Below are 19,917 nucleotides of genomic sequence, written 5' to 3' on the forward strand. Positions count from 1 at the left end.
CTCGTATTATTCATGTAAAGAGATACCCATCCTTTTCATGATTACAAAATATGAATAGAGTGTCCGGTTTTTAAGGTCTAATTTTTTTCCGCTCGCGCTTTGCGCTCGCATCAATTGTTTAGTTACATACCCATCCTGTGCATGATTACAAAAAGTGCCTAAAATTTCCACTTTTCAGGTCGGAATATCAATAATTTTCAGCGCTCGCATTGTTTGATTGTTGAGATTTGTATCGTCTTCATGGGTAACTGCTGCAGTCAATAACAGGTCGCTTTTCGATCAGGCTAGCGCCCCTGTCCCCGACCCGGTACATACTGTCGTCATGTTCGTTAACATGATTTACGATCCATGTTACACCGATGAGTTTAAACAAATATAGAGTGAGCAAAGTGCAACCTTCTGCAGCTGGAATCTGCTTTCTCTGGATGTCAAGTATGAGGCCAATAGTACTGAGGAATTTACCTAGTCATTGTCGACCTACATGTATACTAAGAACCGTCCGGTAGACTAGCTGGTCCGGATTTTTTTTTTAAAGGGGAAACCGTTCTGCATGTTTTGGTCTTAGTCTGCAACCGGAACAAGATACTGTTTTTTGCCTAGATAAATAATCACTACCTTTCTTGGTTCTGTGTGATTTGACCACTTTCCATTAACACGATATACTACGAACTAATTTTGTTGATGCACAGATCACTATCATGGATTATGACAAGTTTCTTACTCGAAGGGCGGTACTCTCCCAGCCGTCACCTATCAGATTATTTCGTGAGTAATAATTGTTATCAATCAATCTTTTTTTCCCGTATATGGCAGACTGATCCTTGCAAATTCGATTTAAAAAAATTAATATCGTTTGATGTCAAGGACGAATTGATATCTTGGCCGGCTTCAAGGGCGCCATGACAGTTGGTCATAATTATCTAGGGTTTCTCGACGTCATAGAATGATGAATCCAGCGGCGTAACTTTAATGGCGGCCATGGGGGACTTTAAAAATAGAATGCGAAATTCTCTTAGCATTGTATAGAAAGAGAATTTTATCATCTCAATTGAGGGGGAATGTTGATTTGCATGTGATTATGCAACGTGTTATTGTTGCTATGTTAGGTGGAAGGGAGCTTTCGGGTTAGCCTTCAGTCGCGGTCATCACACCATACAGACCAGTAACACATTTTCTTTTTTTCCCCAAGACTTCTTTAATTACGGAGATTTTAAAAAAAAATGTTTTTAGGGGGTCAAACAATCTATTTCTGTACAAATGACGGAAAGGGTTATTTAAAAATTTTAAGTATGAAAATATAACCCCAGCCGGAACCTCAGGTCATGTGACTCGAGGTCATGTTTCAGGTGTGCATTTCCATCGCTGCAGATACATACATGTATACATACATTACCATAAAGAAAAATCAGCACCCAAAGTGGTCTCTGAATTGCTCTTATTAGATGCATTCTTTTAAATTTCATATAAGCATAAACCTTTCACATGTTATTATGATCCGGTCCAGTTATAACGAATCCATTTTGTTATTTTGAAGAAGGGGAAAAGGGATTTCATTATTTTCATATGGCTTCTTATTTGAAGCCTATTTCAGTTCTAAAGTTATATAAGCTCTGAAACGTATACTTAATCCGATTTTAAAATGCAGCGGAGTCAGACCACTTTTCATTTGCATGGTTTAATCTGATCACGAAGTCAGGTTTGCGCTGTTCTGTCGGGGGATAGAGCATGATATTGAGGTCATTTTGCGACTCCACTAATTTTAGTTTTCAAGACTTGACTTTCATTCGCAATCTATTTCTTTGACACTTCTGGTTGTACTCGTAGGCACTACTATCCTGATAACTGGTCAAAAGGTAATGGATATCATGCAGTGATAATCATTACCTTTTGACCAGTTTTTAATTGTCTGTTCGATTCAAATTAATGACTATTTCTTTCCTTGGAATCCCTTGTAATGATCAGGGGCTAAAAATCCATGACGTCATACTATTCAAATGAGGGGGGGGGGTGAAACAATAGTTCATCCCACCTGAACAATGGGTTCACTGCTTCGATATATACGCCAGTGAATGAGATATTCTTTTAATCTGATAGTAATCATGGTAATGAATGAACTTCAATATACAGTGCGTATCCAAAAAAAAGTTTACACTTTGAAAAAGCCCTGGGAATTCAAAAATATACATGTGGGTAATTTTTTCACATATAATCTTGGGTTTGGGTCTCATCTATCCAATGAAAGTAAAAGTTTTGACAGAATATTACACTTGAGTGAGCACTGTCCATTTTTGTAAAGCTCGCAGAAATCTGTTTGCGCAGAAATGCTCGTTTTCACGCTGTGTCAAGGGGAAGGGCGAAATCAAACTTACCATGCGAACCATTTCTCATACATTTCCCTTGCACTTTTAGTCAATTGAAATAAAACGGATACATTCAAGCATTTAGCAACAATTTTGCCATCCAAATTGAAATTTCAACACTTAGTAAGCACAAACTTTACCCTTTTTGTGCCAGCTGGATCTGAGGAAATAAATAAACCTGAACAAAAGTTTATATCAGACATCTCCAGCATTTTTCACTAAGGTTTTATCATTTAAAGTGGGTTTACATTTCATTTTTCATTTAATACTTAATTCTCTACACTTTTTCTAAGCTTGACAATGATTAACAAAATGAAAATCAAGCTTAAGCCATTTCATGTAAATCACAGCTCAGTGTAAAGCAAATATCGTCACAATGGCCTTGGTGTGTGGGGGAGTGGGGTGGGCGCAATGCACTCTTCGAAGTGTTTTGGGCAAGGGAACAAGTTAAGAAAGGTAAAAGATATCTTCAAATCAATTTTACTAGCTAAATTCCACGTGTTCTTCATGATTAAGGTCTACTTTTATTCGCATAACTATTTCAAAGTTGTGCGCAAATCATTTTTCACTTACTTTTCAAAAGTAAATGGTGCTCACTCAAGCGGAAATACTTTTCGACAATTATATCTTCATTTGCTTAAATGGATCTGTACCATTGTTAAAATGTGGAAAAATCTTCAAGATATTACAAATGTATAATTTTACAGGATTTTTCTAAGTGTAAACCTTTTTTGTTTTATACGCACTGTAGAATCCAGCGATTACACGTTGCTATGTTTGGCAAACTTTCGAATTTTTTATGTTTACTATGCAGACAATTAAACCGTTCCTATTAGAGGGAGCATTGGAACAAATTATGAAATGATGTGAAGAAATAGTAATGTTTTTAAGTTGATTTTTTCAACCGGAAAGAACCTTATTGTGATCACCCCCCCCCCCCCCCTCACTGCTTGGACCGATTTCACCACCAAAGTCACTGGGGATTGTCCTCTGTCTTGACTTTTCAGATAGGCTGGCTCTGGAAAGTCCTCTTCCTGTCATTGACATGGCCCCTGGAATGCCAAACGATGACCGGACGTACCTTGTAGGGGCGAAGTTCAATCTCAGGTTCGTAAACGGTAGAATATTGGACGATCAGGGGTAGAACTAGTCTGCAGGCACAGACCCTGATTGAAACTTTGATCAGCAAGTGTGTCTCCACGCAAAGACTAGCACATACAAAACTTGCTTTTTCGAGGCCTTCAGTACACAAGGCATGAGTAGGCTGCACATTCAAACCCTTAACTCGAGTGAAGGGTTTGCACAGCAAACTAGGTTGAACTGGCATAGAAAATAGATGGAGCCGGGGTGGACCATACCGGGGGAAAAAAAGAAGAGACTGCATGATTATTGGGAAGAGTATAACATGTACAAGGGGTGTGGCATTTGAAGCCGAATGTGATTATATAATAGACTACAAAACCTGCTCGGTTGGTTGACCTTCCAAAACATTGGTCTTTATAATAATAATAATAATAATAATAGTACATTTCTTAAAAACGCATAACACCTACATGTCTCTATGCGCGATTGACTAAATCAAACATTCTGAAAGAGGTGGGTTTTTAATTGAACTTTGAATTTCTCAAGCTGGGTAATATTTCTTAATGTCAGTGGTAGAGAATTCCATAGTGCTGGTGCAGCTTTCTGGAAAGCCCGATCCCCATATGATTTGGTCTTGACAGTAATTACAGAGAGAAGATTTTGTGAGCCAGAACGGAGATTACGCTTGGGTTTATGAATCTGGACAAGTTCTTGAAGATAAGCAGGGGCAATACCATGAATACATTTGAATGTTAATATGATAAGTTTATATTTGATCCTTGATCGAATGGGTAGCCAGTGAAGGTCAGATAAGATAGGGGTGATGTGTTCAAATTTTCCTTTTCGAGTTATAAGTCTTGCAGCAGAATTTTGGATGTGTTGTAATTTATCAAGAAGCGATTCCTGTATTCCGAATAGTAAACTATTATTATTATCTAAGTGACTTAAGATGAAGGCATGTACTAACTTTTCTGTTGTTTTCCTATCAAGATATTTTCTCATTTTCCCAATTTTGTGTAACCCAATTGCAGCAGCCCTACAAATATTGTTAACATGGGACTTCATTCCTAGTTCATTCTCGACAATTACCCCTAGATCCCGTGCCTTTATCATTCTGTTAGCACCATTGTAAAACTTTATAAAGCTATATTATATGGTGTAAGAAATAATTGGCAACAAACCATTATTCTATTGGGCCCGACGTATTTTACGGACATGTTTTATTATAGATTGGTTGGTTAAACATTACAGCTTATGAATGTCATCAAATCGAAATCACATGGCCATTTCTTGTACAGATCTTGGAAACCATTTTTTTCACATCCGACTTTTATGAGATTTTTTCCTTTATTAAGATCACTTTGTAGACTTCTAATGTGAGAGAAGGAAAAACATCGGGAAAAAGTATCGAAAATGTATTCCCCTTTAACAACTTAAAATGTAGTCGCAGTGTAGGAACTAAATAGGAACAAAAAGGAAACATCAACCATTCACCTTTTCAGTGTTTGGTGATACGAACGGGCTCACGTGGTGCAATGTCAAATGAACAGAAATCCGTTCGGCTTTACTCCAGATTGAAAATAATATGATTTGAGAAGATAAAGTAGAATCAGATAAACATATTACTGAGAATTTCATCGAAATCAGACAAGGAATTACAATTCTAAAGATTGCATCAATCCGGTGAAATTATTCTATGCATGCCTTCATGAATATGTAATGAGCAAGCTGATGATGTCATATCCCCATTTATTCCTTTGCATTTTATTATACAAAATGATATCTATTAACATTTTGTCTATCAAGAATTAAATGAAAATTGATTGAAAACTTATTATTGTGTAACATTATCATACACACGTGAATGAATATGAAATAATTAGGATTTCATGTAGAAGCATAAGAATAGGTAAAAAAGGGACATGACATCAGCCCACCTGTTGCATACTTATGAAGATGTGCATAATATGGTTTTTTACAAAATATTCAATTCAATTCAATTCAATTTATTTTTCATTCTTCAACATAATACAAATAATTACATGATAAATCAATTCAATTTAAATAAAAGCATGAACAAAATTCAACATTGAATAAATAATATACATATTCAATAAGTGATTCAAATATAGATTAACATGCATGTCAAATTTAAATCAATATAATCAATATGATTAAATCAATATAATCATATATCATGAGAAGAATGGAGGGGTCCACTGAAAAGCAAAGCTTGTAAAATGTGTACCCCTCAAAAAGTTAGGATAGAAAGAATATTGAAATATACGTAAAGGAATACATGAAGATAACGAAAGGGGCAAAAAAAATCTTATATACAGGATTGTGAAATTCAGAGACAAAAGACAATAACACGACACAACACAACACAGGTACATGAGGGTGGACAATACTACGATGACAACTGCCTAGAATATAGAAAGAAAAATAGAGATAGGGAGAGGGATGCAAAGCTAATCTGCTGCACAGTGGCGTACCTAGGATTTTCCACAGGGGGGCAGAATCGGCCGCCAAAAAATTATACAAGCAAAAAAAAAAAAAAGGAAAAAAAAGGTCTTCAAGCTCGTCAGGGGGGGGGGGCAATAAGGTCTTCTAGCTCATCAGGGGGGACAAAAAAGGTCTTTTAAGCTCGTCAGGGGGGGGGGGCAGGTATATGTCTTTTGTATGGGTTGTGGCTCGTCAGGGGGGGCAGAGTGCCCCCCCTGCCCCCCCCCGTAGGTACGCTAGTGCTGCTGCATATATATTATGTCTACACATACATACACATCATGAACATATATATACACATATATATATACATACATATACACACATACACACGCACCCTTACATACGGACATACACACATACACATTGACAATATAAAAAGTAGAATATAACGTATAGACAAGCTATAACTTTTGTATTTTAAATCTTATGTCTAACTGGAAAAAATATGTCATGTTCTGTATAAACATAGATAATAGACTAGCAATAAAAGATACAAAATTTTATTTTAGAATAATAAACATAATTCATTAAGACTTTAGGAGCATAAATTTTAGTTTGTTTTTAAAGGACAGTAAAGAACGAGCGTCTTTAATCTCATCGTCAAGGGAATTCCAAAATCTTGGACCTGTGTATAAGTAAGTATTTTGTGCTAGAAGCGTTCTAAGAAGGGGCAAGTGATATTCATTTGACTGCCTGGTGGGATAGTTATGGAGGGATTTGTTTCGGGGAAACATGGAATCAAATATGCGTGGCAACGAATTATTTTTATATTTAAACATGAATTGACCTAATTGAAACAAATATAATTTTTTTATTTTCATGATTTTATGTTTCAGAAACAATGGATCTGTATGAGAACGAACTGGTGCATTACATATAATTCGGAGTGTTTTCTTTTGTAAAATTAATATTTTGTCCAATAAAGAATTGTAGGTATTACCCCAGGCTAATATTCCATAATTAAGGTAAGGTAAAATCAAAGAGGAGTATAACATGAGTAATGTGACGGAAGGAAAAGAGTGTTTTAACTTATTAATTACACCAATATTACGAGATAATATTTTGCTCACATTAAGACCGTAAGGTTTCCAAGAAAGTTTATTATCAACTATAATTCCTAAAAATTTAATTTGGGAAACATATTGTAAAGGTGTATCATCAAAGATTATGTCAGAAGGTAAATATTCAATATAATTACTAAATATCATATATTTGGTTTTGTTTAAATTAAGAGATAGTTTATTGGCACGTATCCATTGAGTCAAATTAGCAATTCCAAATTCATAATCTAAACTAGGGTGTGAGGGTTTTTGTGAGCAAAAAATACATTGGAATCATCTGCAAAAAGAATAAACGAAAGAATGTCAGATGATCTGTGAAAATCGTTAATGTAAATAATGAATAAAAGAGGCCCTAATATACTACCTTGTGGGACACCACAATTAATGTCATGTTGATCAGAGATGTGATTATTTAAATAAACATATTGTTTTCTATCTTTAAGGTAATTCCTGAACCACTCCAAGGCAATTCCACGTATTCCATAATGAGAAAGTTTGTAAAGTAAAGTAATAATACTTTACTTTTAAATTCAATAACGTCGTATATCATTTGGTATCAGATTTTGATAAAATATCCATCATTTTGCTCAGTGAATTTTACTCTATTTTTTCAGAAATAATAAATATTAGATATAATTTTGTTTGTACCCCTTTAAATGACTATAGTACCAATTCAGGTCTGGAGAGGGTTCTCACGTCACAAGCAGCCATACATGTTGGAAGAAATAACAACGATGTCAATGGGAAACTTGAATTTTGGACCCATAAAAACAAATGATTGATGCACAGGATTTATTGTTTACTCTCCAACATCGTGAAAATGGCTGCTTGAGGGAATTTTCTTTGCAATATCACACCTTTCTTTTTTTCCTTTTTTGTTTGTTTTTTTATTTCAGAGATGGCGCTACGATAGAGTTGAGCGAGGAAGATATGAAAGTAGCTCAACAATACAATCTTTCTGATGGGTAAACTATTTTTTACATATCTAGCATTGCATTAATTGGTTATATTCAATTCATATTCGATATCCTACAACTTTTGTCAGCTTTTCTTATACATGTAAAAAATGGAGAAATAGCACGGTGCTTTATTCCCTAAACAACGCACTTTTTTTAAAATCTATGCAGACCGTTTTATCGTCCGTCAAATGAATGAAAATAATATTATTTGTACGCGTTTAAATCATGATGATTGAAAAGTAAATTAATGGAACGTGATCTCCCAACATTTTCATGGCAGGATCGTCCCTCTGCGTGAATGGGTGACAGAACTGACAATGAAGATGCACAATCCACCAACCTATGGCGATGAGAACAAGGAGAAAGCATTGAGGGTTATCGTGAATGCTGGAGGGATCCATGGCATCAGTGGGGTAATAGGAAAAAGGATGGAGACTGGAGAGATGAGGAGAGAAAGAGAGAGAGATTAAGATAAGGAGAAATTCGGGTAAAGAGGTGAGCTGGCACGCGGGAGGGGGGGGGGGGGAAGAGGAGAGAGAGTGGGAAGAAGAGAAGGAGAAATGTTAGAAAGATAATGGAGATGGGAAGCGGGAAAAGAGAAAGGGAGATGGAGGGATCCGAGAGGGGAGACTGTATAGATAAAATTATTTGGAAATATAGAAACTGGTATTGGTGTTGAGGGTTGTGTTTATGGTGGCCTTCGTGGTAGTGCAAAATAGCGATGATTATTCATCATATTGTGGCAAATTTGCTGATTTTGTTGGTGATCTTTGTCTCGTTACCATCGACAGTTGGATGATGTTCGCTAAAATAAATTTAAAAATCAATCTTTAGATTTTAAGGAAATATTTTTTCTCGCTCTGTCATTTCCTTTATTATTTAGGCTGTATCCACCCTCGTGAATCCTGGAGATAAAGTTATTGTCACTGATTACTTCTATGCTGCATTCACTGGAATGGTAAGACAATGTACAGAGAAATGTCATCCCCGATTCATGCAATTGAACCTCTATCGCCGACGACATGTTGCCATTGCAGTGGTATGCAAGCATATGGGTACATGGAAATATGATGAGGAAAGGGTCATATCTGACCAATGAAGATTGGATTTCCGTTAACTTTTCTCTTTATTTTGTCATTAAGTTTGGCGAATAACCTTTCACCACCAAAATGCATGATCTACTGAAGTTTATAAGTGCCAGGCAAAATGACGAGATAAGAAGACGAAAAGGCAGGTTAAATGACGAGAAGACGAGTTATTGGAACTTGATCAGTCGACTTGTTTGGGACAAGAAAACAAAATGACGAGTTATTGGAACTTGGGAAGTCGACTTGTTCGGAAATGAAAAAAAAAGATGACGGGTTGTTGAATCTTGGTAAGTGGACTTGTTTGGGAGAAGAAAAGATGATGAGTTGTTGCATTTTGGTACCCGGCATCTTATATACAGTTCCAAAGAAGTCGATTTGCCAAATTTCAATAATTTTTAATTTTGTCTTCTTGTAGCAAACAAGTCGACTTACCAAGTTTCAACAACTCATCATCCTATTTTCATTTCCGAACAAGTCGAGTTGATGAATTACAACAACTCGTAAGATTGTCTCCTTATCACAAACAAGTCGACTTACTATAAGTTTCAACAACTCGTCGTCCTATTTTCATTTCCGAACAAGTCGACTTGATTAATTCCAACAACTCGTCAGATTGTCTCTTTATCACAAACAAGTCGACTTACTATAAGTTTCAAGAACTCGTCATCCTGTTTTCATTTCCGAACAAGTCGACTTGATGAATTCCAACAACTCGTCAGATTGTCTCCTTATCACAAACAAGTCGACTTATTATAAGTTTCAAGAACTCGTCATCCTATTTTCCTTTCCGAACAAGTCGACTTGATGAATTCCAACAACTCGTCAGATTGTCTCCTTATCACAAAAAAGTCGACTTACTATAAGTTTCAAGAACTCGTCATCCTGTCTTCATTTCCGAACAAGTCGACATGCCAAGTTTCAACAACTCGACATTTTTTCTTCTTGTTCCAAACAAGTCGAACCTGCCGTCGTCTTCTCGTCATTTAACCCGTCTTCTGGTCTTCCCTTAAGATTCCGTATCTGTGTGATTCTGGAATTATAGAACTTCCTTTAGAGGAGGAGAAGAAGAGCTAACACTACCCACACACTTGGCGGATCCGGGGGTGGGGGGTTGTTGCCCGTGCCCCCTCCCCTTCTAAGATTCATAGTCAATATCTTTAATGTAAATATCTCGCTCATACACGAGTGTGCCCCCCTTTGAGAGTCACAACAAATATTTTTAATGGGAATATGTCGTTCATACACAAGTGTGCCCCCCTTTAAGAGTCACAACAAATATTTTTAATGGGAATATGTCGTTCATACACAAGTGTGCCCCCCTTTAAGAGTCACAGCAAATATTTTTAATGGGAATATGTCGTTCATACACAAGTGTGCCCCCCTTTAACAGTCACAGCATATATGTTTAATGGGAATATGTCGTTCATACACAAGTTGGCCCCCCCCCCCTTTAACAGTCACAGCAAATATTTTAATGGGAATATGTCGTTCATACACAAGTGAGGACCTTGTCAAACTTTCCTTGCCTTGGGAAAATGTGCCCCCCCCCTTTAACAGTCACAGCATATATGTTTAATGGGAATATGTCGTTCATACACAAGTTGGCCCCCCCCCCCCTTTAACAGTCACAGCAAATATTTTAATGGGAATATGTCGTTCATACACAAGTGAGGACCTTGTCAAACTTTCCTTGCCTTGGGAAAATGTGCCCCCCCCCTTGGGGGGGGGGGGATCCTGGATCCGCCCCTGACCCACTACCCCCTTTTTTTCCAGGACGGTAGTGGTATAGCTAATAATAACAGTTACATGGGCAAGCAGAGAGTGCTGAAATCGCTCCATTCCATTCTTGGTTGCTGTTTTTTTTTTTCATCATCACATGAAATTTATTTTTTTCCTCCATTTTCTCTCTTTTCTTCATACTTTAAGTGGCGATCGGGTACACATTCTTTGCTTCCCCAATGCCGGAAAATTGTAAGGGTTACCATAATCATTTAAAGAAATGTTAAGGGGGGTATCGTATAGTATATAGGTGACAAAATTCACGGCTTTGTACTTTTATCATTTTTCCCCCGTTAAAAATATGAAGTTACGACGATACGAGGCAGAGCCTATATCCTTAAGAACTGAAGAAGATGGACCAAATATCGAACAGCTTGAAGAGATACTCTCAAAGTATGATGGATCGGATGAAAAGAAATGGTAAGATAAAACCCCTCATCCCCCTCTCCAACATTGCCCATTTTACTCTAAAACTGAAATAATATAACAGCTCTGATGAATAATAACATTTTCAAAATGTTAGATTGTAGCCCACTGTTAAACAGTCTATATACACAAAGTTAAATAAATACTTCATCAGAGGGCTCTTAATACAATTTCTGTATAAAACAAAATCCTTGCCATTATGTTTAAGTCTAAAGGAAATTCTTATCATTTTGACAAGAATCTACATTTCTTTGAATATAAATTCTTTTAATTACTCCTCTGATGACGACTGTATAACTTCAAAGTTAGTTAATTGTTTTTTCAGACCGTGCTATTTAGGCGATATTGACTAGATTGATCGTGATAAATGTTAACAAACGCTAATATAATGATTTGAAAAATGTCGTTAATCCTCGACCCTTTAAAATGGTGATTTTAGCATCCTTCTGTCCAAATAAGCAGCGTATATAAGCTGAGAGTCAGACATGGCGTGTGAAACCATTTATTTTTGTATCCTTATATCATTAAAAATACCTCATTGATGTAACCACACTAGCGTACCTACGGGGGGGGGGGGCAGAGGGGGCAGTATTCCCCCCTGACGAGCCACAACCCATGCAAAGGACGTATCCCTGCCCCCCTGACGAGCTTGAAGACCTTTATTGCCCCCCCCTGACGAGCTTTTTTTTGCATGTCAAATTTTTTTCTGGTACGAAATCCTTCATTTGTGATTGAAGACCTTTTTTTTTTTTTTTGCTTGTCAAATTTTTTGGCGGACAGTTTTGCCCCCCTGTGAAAAATCCCAGGTACGCCACTGTGTAACCATTGTATATATACGTCCAATCGGTCAAACGTACGAATTGTACCAGATCGCGAAACGTTTTAATCACCTCGTCTGATTTTGTTGGTTGGAAAGAGTTAGTTAGTTAGTTAGTTGGTTTGTTTGTTTGTTTGCTTGTTTGACTTTATTTATCCACAATTTTCAAGATGATATGATAGTTGCCTGCAATCACCATATTGCTGTTTTTCAGCGAGGCGGTGATTAAAAGAAAATAAAAGAATACCAAAGTTATACAAAGCAAAAAGTGGCCTTTAGGCAGAGGCGCACTATCAGACAAGCTCACGAAGTTTCTCTTTGTACTTTATAACTTTTTTTTATTTTTAGTATTTATACAGTCATTCATATAATTACTTTAATGGTATTATGATTTACAGGAGTGAAAGACCTAAAGTGATGTACACAGTACCAAACGGCAACAATCCATCCGGAGAAACGACAACTTTAGAAAAACGAAAAAAGATATACGCCCTTGCACAGAAGTATGATTTCATAATAATTGAAGATGACTCCTACTACTTCTTACAGTTCAAAAAGGTATTTCATTCTTAAAATATATCAGTGCGTGTACCCATGATGCGATAATGCATGGAGAGAGTGGGGAGGGGTAGCTATATACTTAGTAAGAATCGTAACTGTCGGCAACATCATGGAGAGCTTTTCATGAAAGGAGTTGTCCGACGTTTCATCCCGTTTTATTCGACAGTAACCATAGCAACGTTGCCGCTCAGCCAATTGCAAGCAATCAAAGTTGTCAGACCTGACAAGTTGTCTGACAAAATGTTGATGAAGAACTTTGAAAATCTAGAAACGATTCCCAAGCAAATTAATACATAGTGACGCACTATAGGTTTGATGCATTTGTAACCGGGGACCGGAGGGGGGGGGGGTAAAGTCGGCCCAAAATCGGAATTTCATGTTGTTTTCTGAAAGGAAATTCTAAAAGAAAATTGTGAAAGTGAGAGTATATTGCAAGAATATTGTATTTTTTTACACAAAGTGTAAAAAAATGTAATAATATGGTTTTTTTTAATTGAATGTTAAAACCTTAACTGCTGAATATTAATTTTCTTGTTTTTTTAGGAGCGACTTCCATCTTACTTATCTTTAGACGTTGACGGGAGAGTCATTCGGTGTGATAGCTTCTCGAAGGTGCTGGGTGCCGGGTAAGTCTGTAGATAAAAGCCGCAGCTATAATAGTTGTCGGTGGTTATTCTTTTAAATTTTGTTGACAGGATTCAACAGTGTTTTCCGACCCCCCAAAAAAGAGAACTGGGCATGTTTATTATTAGAGATCTCAACGTCGCAAATGGCACGCATACACGTATATTTCCCTTGACTTATATATACGAGGGGAGGCACGTGCCCCCCACCCCCCCCCCCCCCATCGTCTGGCAAAAAAACGGGGAAAAGGAGAAAAAGAAAGAGAAAGGAAGAGAAACGTAGTGGGAAAGAAGAAAATGTTATTCATTATAATTATGTTATGTTATATTACACGAGAATCATTTGTTTCATAACTTTATGAAACATGATTTGCTCAGGGCCTATGTCTTCACCGTTCCTGGTGCTTGCATTGTCTGTGTAAAGAGATATATAATCCTGCTGTACTAAATCCTCCAGTTTTCAAGTCAATATACACCAAATATATTTCCTCGCACTTTTCGAGTTATTATTGTTTTATGTAGTGACATACCCTTCTTTTTCATGACTACTTAAAGTGATTACCCCATTTTAAGATCTTGATATAAAACATTCCTGTCCTTGCTTACGTTCGCATTAGTGGATTGGTGATATATGTCTGCTCTTCATGAAGATACGTATGGTCTTAGTGAATTCCTACAAAGAAGATTTGGAATGCCCCTATTCATGTCTGAATTTCCTATACCGTTTTTGAAAACGGTATATAATTTCTTCGTCTTTTTCTTACTATCATTATTATTCTTTTTCTTCTTCTTCTTTTCTTCTTCTGTTATCTTCTCTGTTGTCTTTTCTCTTTTTCGTCTCCCTCTCACTTTTCCCTTCTTCTTCTTCCTTTTTTTTTCTTCTCCTCCCCTCCTCTTCACGTTTCAATGATTGTCTTGTAATATTTCATTGATGCTCCTTTTCCATATATATTGTTCGTTATACACTGATTTTAAAATGTTTACTTTGTCAATTGTATGTTCCACACGGCCCCAATGGAAATCAGTCTGTGAACTGTTTGGGCTTTTTAACCGTGTATAAATAAAATAAATCTTATCTTATCTTATCTAATTCCTAAAATCAATCCTTAAAATGTCCCTTTTTCTAATCTGAATATCAATAATTTTCAGTTCGCGCTCGCATCATTTGGTTAGTGAAATACGTATGGTCTTAGTGAATTCCTACAAAGAAGCCTTAGAATGCCCCTATTCATGTCTGAATTTCCTAAATTTTCAGCTCGCGCTTCGCGCTCGCAATATTTGATTAGTGAGATGCGTATGTTAATAATGATTACAATGACTACAAGTGCTTCGGTGTTTAGATGTAATTCTAACAAAATCAGCAAGCGCTTGGCACTCGCATTAGATGACTATGGTGAGATATGTATACTCTTAAAGGATTCTTAAAATAAAGTCCATAAAATGTCCCTCTTTTGTGTCAATATACACACAAATTTCAGCTCGCGCTTCGCGCTCGCATTGTTTGTTTAGCGAGACAGTTATGTATCATGATTACAAAAATTTGCTTATAATTTCCCTTTTTAGGTCTGAATATCAAAACTTTTCAGCTAGCGCTTCGCGCTCGCATTATTTGATAAGTGGCATACATATCCGTTTAATGGCACTGTCCTTAAAATGTCTCTATTAGGTCAGTATACCTAGCAACTGAGCGCGCTTCGCGCGCTCACTAAGTGACTCAAAATTTTTGCTGGTGCCCCCCATGCCGTGACCCCCGGTACGCCACTATATATATATATATATAATCATTGCAAAACCATTTTTCTTGAGTAAGAATTGATAGCATATCGTATGCCCTGGGATAATAGCCATTTGTATTCAATTAATGTCAAATACTCATTCACCATCTATCCTAAAACTCATTAATTTCAATGTATTAATTATAGGTTCCGATTAGGTTGGGTGTCGGGACCTACTGCGTTAGTAACACGAATGTTCTACGACCTACAGTTTACTGTTCAGCATGCTAGCATATTTTCGCAGGTTTGTAAGTTTTGACAATTTATTCACTATGGTAAGTCTGCATTTCATAAACATTTGTATTTTGGCCGATTCGTCATCCGGCGTTCTCAACGCAGTCTTTTTCTTGGGGATGCGAACCCTAAGGATTCCGCCCCAATTATACACGCTGTCACCAAGATAATGAATATTTACTCCCAACATCCATAAACTTTCATGATGACATTGATTTACATGCTTTCATGATAAATAAATTCCCTATTTCTTGCACCCCCCCAAAAAAAAAAAATTATTCCTCCCCCTTGCTTTCAAATCTCAAACACCATGATATAGGTGGTGGTCAATAAACTTGTAAGGCGATGGGGTATAGAAGAGTTCGTACGTCGAGCCGATGATCTGAGAGACTTCTATCAGCGTCGACGCGATATCGTGGCCCAGGCTGCTCAAAAACATCTCACAGGTAAAAAATAAATCATAAGGGATGTGGGATTGTGTGGAAATTAGGAGGAACAGGGCCCGAGGGAGTAAAGGGGGAGAACAGGTTGGTCAATGAAAATGGATGTGTTTAAGAACTGCTGACAAGTCGTGAAAGGGGTCTTTAAGGGCCCCGGACATACCCATACTGACCTTATACTTAAGCCCCCCCCCCCCCCGCCTGGGTTGGACAGGTCAGTGTTCCTGTTATAGTAATTTTATCATTCAATGAAAGGGGTGGTTTTAGAAGAAAAAGAGAGAGAGAGAGAAGATACACAATTTTATAAACACTTTCCTTTCTTTTCCTTTTCACCCCAGGGCTTGCTACATGGAGTGTGCCACAGTCTGGTATGTTTTTATGGATAAAATTAATTGGACTTGAAGGGAACTCTGAGAGTTTCATCTATTCCTTCGCCGTAAAGAACCAGTTTATGATGGTACCAGGTGGACCTTTCACCCTGGAAGAGTACCAATCGTGCCCCTATCTACGCGCATCCTTCTCAAACGTCTCGGAATCTGACCTTGAAGAGGTAAGGTATAGAGGTGGTTGCTGCAAGCATCAGATTAATTAAGGAGTACAGTACATTTGGTAATTTTCATGCGTTATAGAATCGGGCAATCACGGGCGGGCAATACACTACCCGTGCAGATCAATGCTCATATTTGCATATTGTGGGATATTCGGGACAAATAAGTTTAGTTTTGCAAATTTCGAAGTCAGATTTTGTTTTCCATCTAGCTTATTATTATTTTTTCACATGTCAAATATATTATTAAAAAAAACAATTAATGCTTCTCTGTTCAGATTGCTTGCTTGCTTCGCTCGCTCAAAATGATTCTGAATTAGGGGATTAGGCCACCATACTATATATGGAAATTTACACACTATACATACTGAATGCTTGTATTTTGACAGCCACATTTATGTCTCTCATGTATTATAATCACACTCAAGCTCCTTCCTGTAATTTCATTGCAGTATCCACTATTTACATGTCGATGTATTTCTTTATTTTTCTCCAGGGGCTGAAAAGATTGGCAACTGCACTGAAAGAAGCAAAGACCAAACAATCAACAACAAACAGTGCATGAGACATGTACCACGTACACTGGCTACCCAATCATTAGGACGGACAAAATGATAGAGCGCCATCTATTTCACAATCTGTCAGTCATCTTGGCCATCACCATTATTTCCAGCATAATGTGTATGCTGCATGATGTTGGCCACTAAAACTAAGGAAAACTGAGGGGAGGGGGGGGGGGGGGGGGGGTGGGGTGGATTTTAACGACTCATGTCTCTCGACCATGGCCTTCTCTAATGAATAGATTTTCTCACACCTAATTCGGTCATCGTATATTTTGACCATTTATCATAAATTTTACAAGTAAGGCAAAAAAAAAAAAATATTTGATATACGGCCTATTAATATGTAGCTTGTACTTAGAAATTGTTTCCTAAAATCAGGCGAGGTTGGTGTAGGCCTATATGTGTACATGATTTGATTATATTTTCATTTATTCTCAGTCTCTATATATTAAAACTGACCAAATAGCTTTGAAGTTATAATCCAGTATTCTATTTACATTATCTTCATTTGGTTATTCAATTATGCTGACTTGTATTGAATGCTGTAGTAGTTAATTCCTCATGATTCTATTAAGACGACTGTTGTTTTTTTTTTTTCATTTTAACTTCTCGTTATATTTTTTCCCTTTGGGGTTCTTTGATTCTAGGCCGTATCGCACAGGATTGTTATTTTCTGATTTCTCCATTGTTTTCTCTCTTAAAAACTTTTTTTTTCATACTTATATATCCTTGCAATATTCTTACGTGTTTTTTTAATTATATATCATAGGGATTTATGCAATAATATTCTTATCATCACATGCTGAGTTATGTTTACACTAAAATGTATTTAAAATCAAATAATAGTTTTTTTTAATCCTACGTTTATAAATAGACATGAGACGTTATTATGAGACAGTAATGGCTATCTTTCCCCCCTAGAGTTTAAAAGCCATGTTTGAATGCGTTTACCCTTGGCAGACTGTTTTTATTCTTTCAGTTGATAACAAAAAGCCAGCCAGTGTTTGCCCCCTCTACTACAATCCAATGAGGTAGAATCTGGACAAAATATGAAAATTAGTTACATGTATTTAGTTTTTCATATCATATCTGGCCTTGTCATTTGAATCCTTAAAAATATACATTTTTTTTGTTATTGAAAACGGTCTTATTTCTGCATTCTTGAATAAAATTGAGAAGTAAAATGACAAAAAGTTTCATAGAGCTTTATCTCGGCATTTTCCTTCACCATTAAATGAACGATGATTGGCTTGATAAAGTTTACAACCGACCAACCAGAGAATGCGTTTCATTTGAGAGATTTTTTTCGGACGCATTTGAGATTTCCGTGTATCATGGACGCTTTGATTGATGGAAAGATGAGCCGAAGACCAACATGAAGACTTTATCTAAACAGTCTTGAAAGAAGACCACCCAACTAGCCCTTCCACGAAGCATATAGACTTGTGGAATCTATTACACGTATGACATCGATTGTCATTTCCCACTCTTTCTGTCATTCTCAAAATGTGAGAAATTTGATGTCGAGTAAATAATTACCACCATCACGATTTTAAACATTTCAATCAAACTGTCGGCTTCAATTTCGAATTAAAAGTTTCGGTCAATCCCATATGCTTTATAACCGTTCCGAGATTTAAAAAAAAATGAAATTAATATTGAAAGGTTTTTTAGATTATTTCAGTTTTATATCTTATCTCATAGAAACAAATAGAAACTAGTCGCTGTATTTCAATAAGCAAATATTATGGAATCTGAAAGAAACTCCCGATCGATTAAAAGTAATTTTATAGGTCCTAAAATCAATTATGTAATACAATATTGCTTCTTGATTCTTGCAATAAAATGGAAAATAAATGTTTCGTCACAAAATATATCTGTGCGTTCATATATTTAATTCATTGATCTCTAAGTGAAATTGACGTTTCAATGATTTAAAAGATTTAATTTCATTGATGTATCATTATTGTACATTTGCACTTATTGTGTGCAAGGAGCTATATTGCAAGCAAGTTATTAAACGGCACATTTCTGCGTTGAACTAACCAAACAAGTATCCATTTTCGGGAAAAAAATATTACACGCAATGTTTGCAGCACACTCTCGATCTGGCTATCTCTTCGGAGTCAAATCATAGAAAACCCTCCCCCCGGTCTCCCCACCCCGCCCCATTCCCCATTCCCTTTCTTCCCTTGCGTCCTAACTTTATTACGATCTTTCTCCACATGTTTCCATTTCGTTTTCCCAAATACCTCTGATTTTAATCCCCATAGCTCTTGTGTCGTCCTTCGATTAATGTCAAGTGTAATTACTTCCACTGATATGTATATTAAAACCTTTAGTATAGAATTGGATTGTAATCATATAAACAAACTTATATTGAAATCTTCAAACTTTTTATCTTCTACACACACAAGATTGCATCCATCTGAGCTGAGATATACCCGTTGTCTTCGGTATCAGACTCGAAACCTAAAGAGAGTCCCCGTTTGTATGGTGTACTATAACGTGTTTTGTAAAGGGTGTAATTTTTGTGACAGTGCACTTCAAAAAAAGTAACTTTCAAAAAAGAAAGTTAATGATCAAAATTAACTAAGATTCCTGTACATTTTAATCAATAATTTCGTTATAATGAGTTAATTATACGCGCCCCCCTCCTCGTCATTTCACACCTGCACCCTTACGTTAAGATATGTTGGATGAATAATAATTATTGTTTTCTGGGGTTGCCACGCAGTCAAGCTTAGCTTATAGTGGCAACCCCTGCAACCTTCTAAAAATCGATATGTATTAACAGAAAATGCAATTATGTTCAATGTTTTGCTTGTCAGTTATACGTATATTATTATTGTATTTTCTTTGTTCATGTGTTTATGAAAAAGTGTTGCAGAAACCTATAAATGAAATGAAAATGAAATGAAATTACTCTTTTTTGTTCAATCTTACCAACATTTTGGTTAAAACATATTTGACAACACAATATGAGTCAAAATAGGATGGGGGACACAATCCCCATAATTTTCTTTAAATCTTGTAAATCGTAGAGTGGCATCGACTTTGAAAAACAGATCACAATTATTGATTTTTTTTATT

At 36.5% G+C, this 19,917-nt stretch overlaps 1 protein-coding gene across 1 annotated transcript; it reads left to right on the forward strand.

The window, feature by feature from the left end:
- The first annotated feature begins 377 nt into the window (after window positions 1-377).
- Window positions 378-18,692, forward strand: LOC129273547 (kynurenine/alpha-aminoadipate aminotransferase, mitochondrial-like). Its single transcript, XM_054910599.2, has 12 exons — window positions 378-765; window positions 3,368-3,467; window positions 7,909-7,977; window positions 8,252-8,384; window positions 8,855-8,929; window positions 11,146-11,258; window positions 12,480-12,639; window positions 13,186-13,268; window positions 15,188-15,284; window positions 15,594-15,720; window positions 16,053-16,264; window positions 16,758-18,692. Exons 1-12 carry the CDS (start codon window positions 699-701, stop codon window positions 16,824-16,826), a joined length of 1,305 nt encoding a protein of 434 aa, XP_054766574.2. The 5' UTR covers window positions 378-698; the 3' UTR covers window positions 16,827-18,692.
- The last annotated feature ends 1,225 nt before the right edge of the window (window positions 18,693-19,917 follow it).

This window comes from Lytechinus pictus, chromosome 12 (genome assembly GCF_037042905.1).
Source record: "Lytechinus pictus isolate F3 Inbred chromosome 12, Lp3.0, whole genome shotgun sequence".
Lineage (NCBI taxonomy): Eukaryota > Metazoa > Echinodermata > Echinoidea > Temnopleuroida > Toxopneustidae > Lytechinus > Lytechinus pictus.

Excerpts from the sequence above, each read along its gene's own strand:
- LOC129273547 (XM_054910599.2), top strand. The coding sequence starts at position 699 with ATGGATTATGACAAGTTTCTTACTCGAAGGGCGGTACTCTCCCAGCCG. Across the intron at positions 15,285-15,593 it reads ATGCTAGCATATTTTCGCAG|GTGGTGGTCAATAAACTTGT; the intron begins GTTTGTAAGTTT and ends ACCATGATATAG. Across the intron at positions 15,721-16,052 it reads TGCTCAAAAACATCTCACAG|GGCTTGCTACATGGAGTGTG; the intron begins GTAAAAAATAAA and ends TTTTCACCCCAG.